We start from the raw sequence: 15243 nt of genomic DNA on the forward strand, positions 1-15243 counted from the left end.
TTTTTTATTATTGCTGTTAAATATTAGAGACATTACCCTTAAGTTAGAGATAGAGCAAGAATGCCCATTATTATTTAATTTAAAGATTATCACTAATGTTCTAGCCAATGCAATTGAGGAGAAAGAAAGAACAAATATCATTTTTGTGGATTATAAAATTTTTTATCTAAAAAACCAAAGAGAATCATCTAAAAAACAATTAAAAATAGTATGATAGAACAATAAGGTGATCAGTTACAAAATAAAAATATATTTATCAAAAGTCGTCTCGTGTATTAACAATAACCATTTAATAGAAAATATAGTAGGGGAAGTTACTGTCATAATAGCAACAACGAAAATCATTAGCATCAATAAATGAGCAGAATTCATATAAAGATTTACTAAGGGATGTAAAAGACTTGAAGAAAGAGCAAGATAGGCATTCATTTTATTTTTAGACAGGTTTTCATTTAGTCTACTAATATTTGTTAAGCATCTGCTATGTGCCTGGCACTATTTTAGCCAATAAGGATTCATAGGAGAACAAGAGACAAAAATCCCTGCTCTTATGGAGTGTACATGCTAGCGGGGGTGAGATAAGCAATAAACAAATTAGTAAAATATTGAGTTTGTCAAAGAGTGAAAAGTGCTTTGGAAAAGAATTAAACAGGGAAGAGGGATGCGGAGTGCCAGAGTGGGGTGGTGGGTTACTCTTTTAAATAGAGTGTTGACAGGAGGTCTCACTGAGAAGAGAACACTTGAACAGAGACTCTGACAAAGGAGAAGTGTGAGCTGCATGTATGTGCAGTGGAAGAGAGCTTCAGGCAGAGGGAACAGCAAGTAAGAAATCCCAGAGACAGAGGCAGGCCTCGCCCTGGAAGAGGAAAGTGGAAGGAGATGAGGACGGGAAGCAGTTGTAGCTGCTGGTTGTGGTGGGGCAGTTGTGTATGGTCTTGTAGACCATTCCAGGGATTGTTGTAAGGATATTTGGATTAGAAAATCTAATCGTGCAAAGATGTCAATCATTCTCTAATTTATAGTCTTAATGTATTATAAATGTGTTAAAAAGCTACAATAATTAAAATGTTATAGTACGAGTATAAGACAGATCAAAGTTTAAAAAGTCCAGAAAGTCACAAATCCGAATATTAATAAGGTCTAATATACAGTCATGGTGACATGTCAGTCAAATCAGCAGAGACAAGAAGACAGTCCAATAAATGGAGCTGAGACAATTGTTAGGAATTTGAAAAAGGTAAATATACAATATAAATGCCTAGTAAATTAAAGAGTTAAATAAAAAAAAGAATTTAAAGACGAAATGAATAGATAAGAGAATTCTTTGTAACCTTTGGGCTGGAAAGGTCTGTCTATACATAACACTTATGTCAGAACCCACAACGGAAGATTGGAAGTGTGCGTGGTGCCCCATCTATCCAAATATGTTCTAGGGAGACCCAATTCTGACACTTTAACAGAGTTTTCACTGAAACAGTTATCGTTGTCAAATTGACACAGGGAACCCTAGAACAAAATCAAATGTGATCTTTTATTATAGATGCTCTCAGCATCTTTAAAATGTTTATGTATGCCAGGACTATCGAAGAAAGAATGAGAACATTTTTAAAGTGTAAAGCATTTCCTAAAATACTTGACCAAAAAACCTTTCTGGAAGTGTGGGGAGAATTTTACAGAGCTATGCTCTGAGTAAAATGTTGCAGAAAATACTAAACATCATAAATATTTCAAAGTTCAAAATTTCAAAGACATAGTACGGTAAACAAAAAAAGTTGGTGAGAAGTATATGTAAAACTATTTCAATAAAAAGGTAGGCAAATAAGCAAATCCCAAAAAAGCAGAAAAGACCAATATGTTTATGAAAATTCAGTTCCACAAGTGGTTAAAGAAATATAAATTAAAATGTGATCATTCCTTTTAACCTATAAATAGGTCCCCCCAAAATGAAGATAAAAGCATGCTCCAAAAAACAACCTTCACAGTTATGGGCATTTCTCAAAGAACATAGGCGCCAACTGAAAGAGCTCCCAAATGACAAAGCTGAAAAAAAAGAGCAACAAAATAAATAAACTATTATAGTTTGGGATTGTAACCCAAAGTATAAAATACATATCTATGAGTTTATGCTAATAAAAATAAATGGTTCAAAAATTAATAAGTGGTAGAGAAGAGACAAATTTCCCATGCAGAATTCCAAATAATTTATGTAGATAACACACCCTCGAGGAAGTGGAGCGTAAATCCCCATTCCTTAAGTGTGGGCTATTCACAGTGATATTCTTCATAAGTACAGTGTGGAAGTGGGGGGAGGATAATTACAGTGAAGAAGCCTGACAAACACTACCTCAGCTAAGTGATTAAGGCCAACATCAAAAGTCATAAATTATGATGATAGTACATACCCTTAATATGGTGTGATGAAAATGGTACTTTACCTTCTCAAAACCCATAGCCCCAGTCTAATCATAAGAAAGACATCAGAAAAAATTCCAATGGAGAGCTATCCTACAAAGTTCTTCACCAGTACTCCCCAGACTTGTCAAGTTCATCAAAACCAAAGAAAGGCTGGAAAATTGTCACAGCCAAGAGGAGCCTAAAGAGACACGACAACTAAATGTAATGCGGTATTCTGGATGGGATCCTGGCACGAATAAAAGATATTAGGTAAAAACGAAAGGAATCCTGGTAATCAAATTGCAATATATAAATATGTCAGATGAATGCATCCTACACCTTTAACTTACACAATGTTATATGTCTATATCTCAATTTTAAAAAGGCTGAGATAAATTGATAGATTTCATAAATTTATACATTCCTACTGATATCCACTTCAGAAGAGATAGAAAGAATAGTTACTGTAAGAAAATATTTTGAAATAAAATTTAAAAAGCCAAATAAACTTATAAATGCTGTAAAAATAATAAAAATAAAAGGTAATATACAACAGCAAATTAATTTTAAAACTTAAAAATCATCCATAATCTATCACTTTAGTACAGCAATTGCACGTGTGCATTTTGTTTTCCACAACCACACAGATTAAAATTGACCCTTGAACAACATGGATCCACTTATACATGAATTTTTTTCAATAAATACTGTAAATGTATTTTCCTTATGATTTTCTTAATAACATTTTCTTTTCTCTAGCTTAATTTATTGTCAGAATACAGCATGTAATACATATGACATATAAGATATCTGTCAATCAACTGTTTCTGGTGTTGGTAAGGCTTCTATCAACAGCAGGCTACTAGTGAAGTTTTGGGGAAGTCAAAAGTTGTATGAGGATTTTTGGCTGTGCAAGGGGTTGGTGCCCCTAACACCCACCTTGTTCGAGGTCAACTATACTTAAAGTTGCAAAAATGATGTGCTTGCTGTTTTGTATCCTGTTGTTCATTTTATCGCAAATCTTTCCCTGTTTTTTTGTGTACATATCTCTGGACTTAAGCTTTTGTTATGAATGCAAAATATTCCATTGTATTGATATACTACAAATTTTTAAACTGTTCCGCTAGTTTTGGACATTTCAACTATTTCTATCTGTTTCTATTATAACTAACACAGTAGAGGATATCTTTCATCCATTTGGAATTTTTTAAATTTTTATTAAATAAGTTTATTGAGAAAAATTCATTAGTATGGTACTTTTATGGCTTTTCCTATACATTATCATGTTGTATCCCCCCTAAATTTTACCAATTTATGACGCAACCCACATAAACAACACAATTTTACTGCACAAAAAAAAAAACCTAGACTTCTAATAAATTGTAGGCTTTAGTTAGTAATAATGTATCAATATTGGTTCATTAATTGCAACAAATGTGCCATACTAATATAAGATGTTAACATAGGAGAAATTGATTGTGAGGTACATGGGAACTCTGTACTATGATCTCAATTTTTCTGTAAATCTAAAACTGCTAAAAAATGAAATCAAAAAGTAAAAACGAAAACAACTCTGCCCAGGGCTGGTAAAGGAGCACTGGAATCGCCACCTTCATGACTAGCTAGGGATGTGACCACTCTGTGGCACAGTTTAGAAATATGCATTGAAAACAATAAAAACATGCACAGTATGCTCTTTGGTTTAGCAACTGTACTTCTACCCTTAGAAAATTATAGGGGCTATGTGGAAGGACTGATCTACAAATACGATCATCACTGTATTTTTATAATAGTCAAAAGTTAGAAAACATTTAAAAGCATTTGGAATTGGCTAAATACATTGCAGTATATTTGTGTAATAAAATATTTTGTCATCATTAAATGTCACATAATACAAAGATGAATAAGAGAAAAAGTTAGATGGAGGGAAAACAGGTTACTAATAAATGGTATAATATGACGTGAATCTCACTGTACTAAAATAATAGATTAATGTTTGCATTAAAATCTCCTCTGTTCTCTGGCACTTACATTAGCGAATGAAACAATGAATAAGTGGAGAGTAGGAGGAGATGAAGAGAGATAACTGTGGGACTGGGCCCAGCTGTAGCACCTAGAAGGCCACAAAATTTGGCTTTTATTCAACGTGAAATGTGGAGATAGTGGTGTGTTTTAAGCAGCGAAGTGACTTGTTTTGACTTTCACTTAAAAAGATGTCCCCGGCTACTCTGTTAAGAGGAGACAGTAGGGGTACAAATGTACAAGCAGGGAGACCGTTAGGAGGTCACTACGATAATTCAGCTGAAAAATAAGGATGGCTCAAGTAAGTGTGCAAAGGGAAATGAAAGGAATAACATATATCAAAATATTATGAGGATGGATTTGGTTGGTTTGGGGGGAATTCTTTGCTTTTCTGTATTCTCCAAATTTGTAATAATGAACAGATATCATTTTGGTAAAGAGAAAAAAAAAGTTTTGGTGTATATATATATATACCATATGTCACGTCTCTCTATATATACTCCTATATATATATACTCACTAAAACTTTTTTTTATATATATATATAAAACTTTTATATATATATATATATATATATATATATATATATATATATATATATATATATATATATATATATATATATAAAACTTTTAAAACTTTTTATTTTGAAAAAATTATAGATTAATATGCTGAAATATATTTTGAGGAAAAATTGCTTTTGTTAAGCTATCCTTAGTATAAATTGCTGCTCTGAATTATCTGAAAGTGTGCACTTTCTCCCCATTCTTCCAGGATAAACAGACAACTAGTGGCTTTAAAAGTCATCAGCATGAATGAAGAAGAGGGAGTCCCCTTTACAGCTATCCGGGAAGGTAGGAACAGTAAAATGGACCCAACAAATCTGTTTTAAGAATGTGGTTGGGAAAAAAATACATTGAGTCTATATATTTGGCATCTAGCTTTTGATATTTCTAGAAGAAATATTATAATTGTAATTTCATTCTTCATACCAGTCTTTCAGGTTCGTTTACACTATCATTTTATTATTTATTCTTGAAGAAATTAAGACTCAAAACTATTATATTAGTTGACCAAGACTATGAACTCAATGACTGTTTACTAAGTACCTTCTGTGTGTTTGGTCCCATGCTAAATGCTAAGGCTATCTCTATATAACTCTAGAAAAAGCCATATAAAAGATAAGATAAATAATATAATCACACAAATTCTGAGTAAGCAATTTACTTGAAAATAGTGTGTTTGTTTAAGTAGCATTTGAAAAGCTCTTTGGGAAGGCATGTGTTTTTAGTGTTGTCCCTATATTTTCTCTATAACTTGGGCAGTATAGCAAGTGGGTGAGGAATCTGGTGTCGGATGGACTTGAGTTTGAATCTTAGATCTGCTGATTACTAGTGCCATGACTGAGGGTAGATGGCTTATTTAAGATTCAGTTTATTGCAGAAAGAGGATAATAATAGTATCTATTTCTTTGAGTTATTATGAGGATTAAATGAGAATATGTATTTAAAGCACTAATCACAGAATCCATTTTCAGAATTCTAGAAATGCTGACTATTACTATTCCATTCTTATTCCTTTCCCTTAGCGATCTCTTGGTCACCATCGAGATAACCAATAATTTATAATATGTAAAAATCAAGAGGCCCATGTAGTGAAAAAATAATTAAAAATGCAATTTATTAACTTTTTTATATGAGCCATTTGAAATAAAATGGTAATAGGATTGCTATTTATTTCAGCAAAAACCCAGAGAAATGGCAATTCCTGGGCCTAACTTTCTCCCCGGCTAACGACTTCATCTTCCCTTCTTCATGAAGACATCTTGTATGCAAAGTATATTGCCGGGTGTTGTGATGGATGAGAAGAAAAAGCCTGATCTTTGCTCTATAGCATTTTCAAAAGTAACAGAGCAGATGGTTCCAGTTACAACCAGTGTTATAATGGAGGCAAAAAAACACATAAACTACGATGAGAACCAGTTAGTGTCAGCGTGGCTAATGGAGTCAGTAGATTTTGAGTGGAGCTTGGAAGGATGGATTATGCAAACAGGCATGGAAAAAGCAATTCAGAAAATGAGTTCATAACTGAATTTGATGCCATTTTCAAAAGTCTTTTGGAGCCCCTGGGAATTGTGTTATTTTGAATTTAAGTAGAAAGGTCAAATTGCTATCGGGTTAGTCAGAGATTCAGCCTGATAGGATCAGGTGCCTCCTGGAGGAAAAGCTTGGTTTTAAGTGTTTAATATAATGGAAGTTGCATTTACTAATGCACTTTTTAGTGATCTCCATAAAAGAATGATCAGATTTAGAAAGAGATGTGAGATAGGTTAAGGAGTATTTCTGAGCATAATAAAAGTCCCTAGGTCACCAGCACAGGGAGAGTCTCTAGGCCCAGTTTCGCCCATTCGTCTGGTGTTTCCTTCATGCACTTGAGCTTATCCATTGCGTCAAGCTCGCCTCGTTCGGATTTTGCCCACAGCCAAGTTTTTTAGATTGACATTTGACAAAACTTTTGCTGGTTTTGCTAACAGATGGTTCTCAGCATGGTTCAGAAAAGCTGGGTCTGTATTGTTCCGTATGCTAAATGTTTCTTTTATTGCATATTTACTGAGGAATTGCCTCTCCATCGCAGGTGTTTGGAATTACATTTAATATTCAACTGTGGACTTTTTTGATTTACTTTATAGACTTACCTTACTGAATGCTTTGCTTGTATAATATTAAAAACCAGAAAAGGATTTTTGACACATTGGAGGTTGTTAAGGCATCTAATTTCCAACAACGAATGTTTCTTTTTCCACCAGTGTAAAAGCTGAAGGCCCTTGTTAGAACGCCCTCTCCCCTCAATGAGATATGAGACCTCATTTGAAAACTTTGGCACCGTCCCATTTTTCCTGTAAGAATTTTAAGGATGTGAGACTAGGGAGACAGGAGGTTAAACAAGAAGGGCTGGAAAGCAAAATAAGAACAGCTGGAATTCATTAGTTAAAATCCAGGGTCACTAGCTAAAAAGGCAACTGAAAGCCACATGCAGAAAAACTGAACGAGTAATGCAGATGTCTTTTAAAAGCCTTGAAGCAGGAATTACTTTCCCTGAACAGTTTGGCTGCACTGACGATACCAGCCAACACTTTATTGAGTAGAGTTTTACTACATGTACAGTCTGTCGCCATGTAAGTGGAATACATGTGGCAGCTTATTAATCTGGTCACCGAAACACCATTCGATCTTAACATGTAATGTTATAAAATTAGTGAAAGCATGAACAGCACTAAGGAAAACATATCTTGATACCCGTGCCAGATAATTTTCATGTGTTACCTCTTTTAATCTTAACAACCTTTGAAGATAGATCTTCTTCTAATATGTAGCTATAATTAAAACCAAATCTCTCTGATTCAAAAGTCCATACGCTCTCTGTGCATTCATTCTACAAGCATCATTGAGCACCTCCATGACCAGGCACTCTGCGGACTGCTAGATACAGAGCAGAACACACAATAGATATGTTGTCTACCCTCACGTTTTTATTAGTTAAAAAGATTAGCTACCTTCATAGCAACTTAGAAAATCTTCCATAACTGGCTCTAGAATTATATTTTAAATGTTTATTCTTACAAGGAGAAAACACTTATTTGAATAGACTAATATTTTAAGTTTTTATATAAATACACATTCCCTAGTTTTATTAAACTGTGTATCAATATTCTAATAATGTGCATTTAAAAAGTCTTTCTATAAAATTAGAAATGTTTGGGTTAAACCCAGGAATTTTAGCCTGTTAGCAGAGCTTGTTTAGGAAGCAGTCATATAACTAACCTTTTTTGAGGACTAGGCATATGACATAACCTCATACGCCCCGTCCCCCCGCCCCCCCCCGCCCCCGCCACCACATTATCATTTCTTTAAACTCTTACTTCAACTCTCGAAGGTAAAGTGTGTTGTTTCTGTTGTAGGGATGAAGGAATCTGAGCCTCAGAGAGGTTAGGTAACTTGCCTGAAATCTCAGAACGAGTGATCAGTGTTGTTAGGTAGTAGAATCTAATCTCTTCTATGCAAAATCCTTTCTACTTTATTACAATAAATTTAGAACTCCTTAACTCAAGCATTTCTCCTTTAACAACAGTAAAAATTAAAAAATCCGTTTTAATGATATATTTTGTATAAACGTTAAACAAATGCAGAAGAAACATTTTAAAGAAAATTATATATAATATTGTATATTTGTCAATTCTGATTCTATCAACTCTATAGTACCAGTAATTGCAGTGTTTAATTAGAAACAGTTTTAGCCGAGAATCCTTTAAGATCATTCTTTAGTAGAAAACATTACAAAGTAATTATTCCCAGTCCATATATGAGAAAACTTAGCCAAAAATAGGCTAAGGAACCTCCCCAGGTCATGCAGGGAGGTAGAGGATACCAGTTAGAACCACTGATTTTGGTTATTACAAAGTGATTGCAGCAGGCCAGAATGACAAGAAGGTCTCCATAGAATGCATTCAAATTACATTATGGACATGGCACATTTACCTCTGCATAGTTACATTTTTATAAAACAAAACAATGTCAGGATGATGGTATACAATCAGATTATAATTCCAAAGAAATCAGATAATAACTATTTGTCTAACATTTGTATTAATATTTATCTTGATGATTTCTTTTCTTGGAATGCATAACAGGACTCATTGACTTGATTTGTGACACCCAGGCCAGAGAAAATGAGATATCAGGAACTACAAACTCTTTTTAATTCAATGCCCAGTGGGGGTTGGGAGTGGGAATTGGCTCTATTGTTGACTCTTACATAAACTCATTATAGCTGTCTGGTCTTCGTTAATTCACAAGCACTTACTGAGCACCACATGCCAGGCCTATGCTAGGTGCTGGAGAGGCTAAGACAGGGACAAGGACAATCCATGCCCTCGAGGAGCTCACGGCTCAGGGCTTTGACTACCAGACTCTCTGTTTAGCTGTGTCTTAGGACTTTAAGAGTCAGCCTTGTTCCTTCTGGTCACTATCATCTTTTACTTTTCCTTCTAACCTAAAGCAGAACAGAATAGAGTAACATCAAAACTATTACCCATTGGACTTGCAAAGCATCAATTTTCATAAAACTTTACTGAACCACAAACCCCAATGAAATGAACAAAACTGAGAAACTAAATATTCTCATATCACTGCAAGATGAAAATGATAATTTTTAAACTAAATTGTTAAATATCTTACATATATGAGGATCAAATAAAATTCTATGTAATGTTCAACCAGTTGGTCATACTAAACACATTTTTGGACATTTATAATAAAGAAAGAAATACTTTGCATTTTTAAAACAAGCTTAATAACTTAAAGAAAATTTAAAATGTTCTTTAGAATTAGCACCACCATATAGAGCTAAAGAGTAACTTGGCTTATTTGCACCTATAGAAATTCCTTCTTTACTTATTAACACCAATGAAATTGTTCATGAAATTATTCCCTTCCTTTTCTCATAAAAACCCTTCACTCCCTCATTTGAACACTATTTGGATTCCTGTCTGAATCAATGTTCCCTCATGCTTCCTGTTAGATTTCAAATAAATGCTTGTTCCGTCTCACTTCGGCCATTTATTTTTAGGTTAACAGATCCAGGCCATTTCCATCTTTGGTGCCTCCATCTTTCAGCCGTGGGTCATTTTTCCTGATCTTTGAGATTATGTTATTTTCTTCTTTGGATTTTCTCTTTGGTTTTTCTGGGTGTTCTCATGATCATACCAAAGTAATATATACAGCAGTCTTACAACAATGCCTGGCTTGTGATAAATACTCAGTGAGTGTTAGCTATTATCATCATCATCATTATCATTATCATTATAAAGGTATTTTGGAAGCACTCAAAGAAATTCCATTGTGATTCCATTTGTCTGGAGCTCTAAGGACTCTCCAATTTATCTTTGTGTCTTTTATTTGAAGAGAAACAAAAAAAAGTAGACTTAGCCTATGTGAATTATAAAAACAATAATTTTACAGGAATCAGAATGCTCTGATTTTAAGATCTTTCCTTTCTCCATTGGCTTTTGCATCCCTCAGCTGATTATCCTGCAGAACACACCACGTCCTGCTGTGAAGTTTATGAGGCAGCCTTGAAATTATAAGAAAGATCTTTCCTTCCTGGGTTTGAGACCCACACATGTGAGGCTGCAAGCATTTTAGATCCCTCGGGTGAATGGACCAAACAATAAACCAAAACCATGAGATAAATGCTTTAAACATCATCTACTTTTTCATGTAAATTCTCCATTATTAGTCATCAAAAGTCACAGGTTTCATGTAAGTATTTCAGTATTTCTGCAGTGCTAAAAAAAGCAGTAGTAGACATGGCATAACACATGCAACATTTATAATCTAATGAGGAAGACAACTAAAAGAAACAACAAAAGCATCTTCATCAGAAACATACTATACCAACAAATTATAGGGATAGAAATGATACTAGGCAATTAGTGACCACTAATTTGAGAGTAAATATTTATTAATTGTTTATTATATAGCAGATGTTGTTCTAGACACTGAAGATATAGCAATAAGCAAAAAGACAAACGTGCTTTCTCTTAATGGAGTTTATATTCTTAAGGGTAGAGACAGATAATAAACAGATATATAATATGTCAGGGGTAATAAGTGCTATGTGTCAGGGGTGATAAGTTCTATGAAGAAGAACAAAGCAGGGCAATGGATAGAGGATCACTGGGATGGGCCAGGGCTAAGGGCTGCTATGTCATCAAGAGAGGTCAGGGAAGCCAAGACTTTCATGTGTATCATTTGAGCAGAGAGCTGAGATAAGAAGGTTGCAGGCAGAGGCAAAGGCAAGTCCCAGGGAGGAAATGTGTTTGGAAGTGTCCAAGGAAGAGCAAGGAGGCTAATATGAATAGAGCCAAGTGAGCAAAGATGGGAGTGTGAGTTGATAAGGGCAGAGCAGGGAGGTGATGCAGGCTGAGCAGGCCATAGTAAGCCCTTTGGATTATATTCTTAGTGCAATGAGAGACTGCTGGAGGGTTTGGAACCAGGAGAGAGACAAGCCCTGACTTCCCTTTGAGAAGGATTACAGTGGCTGGCTGCTCTGTGAGAAGAGACTGTAGGAAGAAAGGAAGGAAGCAGGGAGACGAGTTAGAAGGTATTTGCGTTAATTCAGCCAAGATATGATGATAGCTTGGCCCAGAATGTTAGCAGAGGAGGTGGCAAGAAGGGAAGGATGCTGGACATGTTTTGATGGTGTTGCCAACAGATTTGCTGATGGATTGGAGGAAGTTGAGAGGAGTCGCCATTTCCTAGAGCAGTGAATCCTCATCAAATGGATTAATCGTTTAAAAAGGTTTCTGCGAAGAAATTGTGATTAAGGGTAAAACTAATAACGCAAATATAAGTGAACAACAGAGAACTGGCAAAACTGACACTTTCCCTACTCCTATAAAACAGAAATTATGAATAAAACTATACGAAATAAAAATTTATACCCACTGTTGTCAGCAATGAGCCTCATCCTAAGCGGATATTGTTCCTTGAGCTCTTTAGCAAGCGATAGTATGTAGCCATTATAAATAATATATCATGCCACCAGGATTTTAAAAATAAACATTGGGAGTTTTAGTAATATCATAGTTAAGTAAAATTAAATTTTGTATTAAAAATAAATTTAAACATCTTTACAATATTCTTAGCAGTTTCAGCTTTATCATATCCTTTTAAAATCTAATTTTGGTGCACTTTTTTGTAGCGTGTGTGTATTTCTGTGTAGAGAGAGAGAAAATGAACATAATTTACAAATAAAAATACACATACAAGTAACGCACTTATATTTACGTTATTAGTTATCTGTTGTTCACTTATATTTGTGTTATTAGTTGCAAGCATTTTCAACTGATGATCAGAAGTCATTGTAAATATAGAAGGTGTTGAAAACCCTAGCATAAGAAAACAAAAATTTTAAGAGTTTAATTTGGGAATGGGAGTTTACTGGGGTTCAAGATAAAGGGGAGAGCAAGTACCTGATGGCAGGGATATTAATTCTAATTTGCCACTGTGTGATGCTTGACATTTGCCAGGGATCTATTTGCCAGGGATCTGATTCCAACCTCATGTCAACTCTGTGAAGTCAAGTCAGGAAAGGTGTTATCTGTTTTTCATAGGGAGCGAATTGAGACTAGAGTTGAGATACTCTCTTGAGCTCACTCGGATAGAAAGTGACAGGACCAGGATTCACATTAGGGCTTCTGGCTCTACAGTCAGCTCTCTGTTAAGACACTCAATAAATATATTTGATAAATTAAGTGCTTACTCTTGCTCGAGCATTGTCCTAAGTGGTGTGGCGGCATCTGAAGGAGAGGGAAAGTCACTCCCTCTATTAGCATGTAGCCTTCAGTCTGGGACTAAGGACATTAAACAGATGCCTGTGAAACCGTTTACTACATTTACCAAGCAATGTACTTATAACAGTGAAATAATAAATTTAACTCATAAGGATTCAGAGGAGAAAAAAAAACATTAGTCATTAGAGCAAAGTAGGGTTAATGGGTAGAATAGGTAGGGCTCCTTGGATGGTAAGAAGTTGCCAGCTCAAACTAACTTAAGTAAAGGAGAAAATTTGCTGGCTCACGGTTCTGTTAACTACCAGCTACTAGTATGGGCTAGCAGGGCACAGATGATGTCACCAGGAATCCATGCTTCTCCATCCCCAACACTGCTTTTCTCTGCCTTAGTTTTATTCCCAGGCATCGGCCATCTGGCCAGAGAAGCTCCTGGCTAAATTCTACAAGCTTGGCCCTCACAGTGGAAAAGGAAGCACTTTTTTCTTAATGACACCAGCAGAACAAGGCTCTCCCAGGCGTGGGTTTTGTGCCTGTCTCTGAACCAATCTCTGTGGCTGGTGCTGTTCTCTGATTGGACAGGCCTGGGTCACATGCCCAGTCTTGGGTAAGGGTGGGGCCAGCTTCACCTGAATAGCATGAACTGAGTAAGGAGAGGGTTTCCTCAAAGACATATAGAGGTGTCCCCACTAGAAGGGAGAATAGCTGCCAGGAGGGCAAAACAACAGAGGATCATTACAACCGCATAAGATTAAAGAAGGAAGTAATTTTGTTCCAAAATTTGAAGGGAATATTTGAGTTTGTTTTTAATTTTACAGATTTCCAAAAGAGAGTTGGTGCAGAAGGTTCATGATATACAAATTATCAAAATTATACTTAAAATTATACTTAATTTTTCCTTTCCTTTAAGTCTTAAGGACACTCTTCATGCAGTGATGCCCTGCGCTGAGACTCATCATGTCCTTATGGTGCCTTTTCTGGTCTCCACCCTCCTGGTCTTCATACTCTGGAGCCCCCAAAGACAGCCTTTCAAACTGCCTCCCAGCCACTCCTGGCCTTTTGTGGAGACTTCTCCCCTTTAAGGCTGCTTTTACTGATCTAATAATAATCTACTATTGAAGATGTAAGAGACAGTCCTCAGCCCTACCCACTCTCACTCCCCTAGACACCCCAAGTTTGGCCCTGACCTCTTTTCAAGTTCGTGTTTTCTCTTTTCCACAGAGGTTTGCAATTCTTCCTTTAAGAAACACCCACTACTCCCTATTACGCTTCAACAATCCTTCATTGCATGCTCTTTATCCCTGCCTTCTACCAATCACATCCCTGGGCCCTGCTGACCCCTTGTGGGACTTTGAATTTTAGAGAATGGTGACGTGCTGCAAAGTCCTGCTCTAGAAGGCAGAACATTCCGTTTCCTGCTCCTCCCATGGCCTTTATCTCTCCGGTCCTCCTCTCCTATAACTCTGAAGCGGAGATGATAAGATTCCCAGAGGAAAGCATTTGCAAAGTGCTCTGAGTGCTTTGATGAAATTGATTGGGTAAATGGAAACATGTTTTTTGCAACTGCCCTCATGTATAAGAAAAATAACTTACACAAATACAAGGACTTGCCATATAACAAATAAAGATCCTTTGTAATTTTGAACATTATTTCACGAGAGATTTTTTTTCCAGCAGTAAAAAACCAGAATGCTTGATTTTAAATGTTTAAAAAATAAATAATGTTTGATACCTTTAAAGCAGTGTACTTTTACTATCAATGATCGAATTAACGTTTTGTTTAATTTTTCTAGCTTCTCTTTTGAAGGGTTTGAAACACGCCAATATTGTGCTGCTGCATGACATAATCCACACCAAAGAGACGCTGACGTTTGTTTTTGAATACATGGTGAGTTGCCCCAGTATTTCACAAAGCATGAAGAAAAGCCTGGTGCTTGTGTAATGAATCTGTTAATATTTTATGGCATGATAAAACTTTCATTACAATGTGGAAAGCGCCATGGAAATTTTCATTATTGTGATTAACAGAGCCTATTGTTCTTATGCTTATTCTTTAGTCCTGCTTCTTTTACCCACTATCTTTGCTGTCTTTTTTGCCCTCACAAGCAATAATAAATAAGCACTTTGAGTCTGCCTCCTAAATAAAACTTTTATACTTTCTAAAATCTATTTTTAATCACTATCTGAGCAGAACTCAACATTTTTATCATTGATAATGAAGACGTAACTCACAAAGTTTTAAAAAATTATATTCGAGTTCACTAAAGAAAAACTCATTTTTGTATTTTTGAAAGGAAAAATGATTTAAATATTAGCAGATATAAATCATAAAGTATGTGTACTTGGCTTGCCTTCAAGGAAAGCGAAAAATCTCTGTGTCATTGTGTTTGGTGACAGTCATTTTAAACTGAGGATCTCTTTGTGCTGAGTAACAACCTTCCTTCTAAGAGTTAGAAAGACACACTGAGTTTGACTTA

General features: G+C 35.5%; 1 protein-coding gene across 1 annotated transcript in view; it reads left to right on the forward strand.

The window, feature by feature from the left end:
- CDK15 (cyclin dependent kinase 15) overlaps nt 1-15243 on the forward strand; it is a 78146-nt gene that overhangs the window by 2535 nt on the left and 60368 nt on the right. The window contains exons 4-5 of the mRNA XM_039844454.1: nt 5191-5270; nt 14560-14654. Of these exons, the coding sequence (XP_039700388.1) occupies nt 5191-5270; nt 14560-14654 (175 nt within the window). The remainder of the gene's footprint in view (nt 1-5190; nt 5271-14559; nt 14655-15243) is intronic.

Source organism: Pteropus medius, unplaced genomic scaffold (genome assembly GCF_902729225.1).
Source record: "Pteropus medius unplaced genomic scaffold, Ma_sr-lr_union100, whole genome shotgun sequence".
Taxonomy (NCBI): domain Eukaryota; kingdom Metazoa; phylum Chordata; class Mammalia; order Chiroptera; family Pteropodidae; genus Pteropus; species Pteropus medius.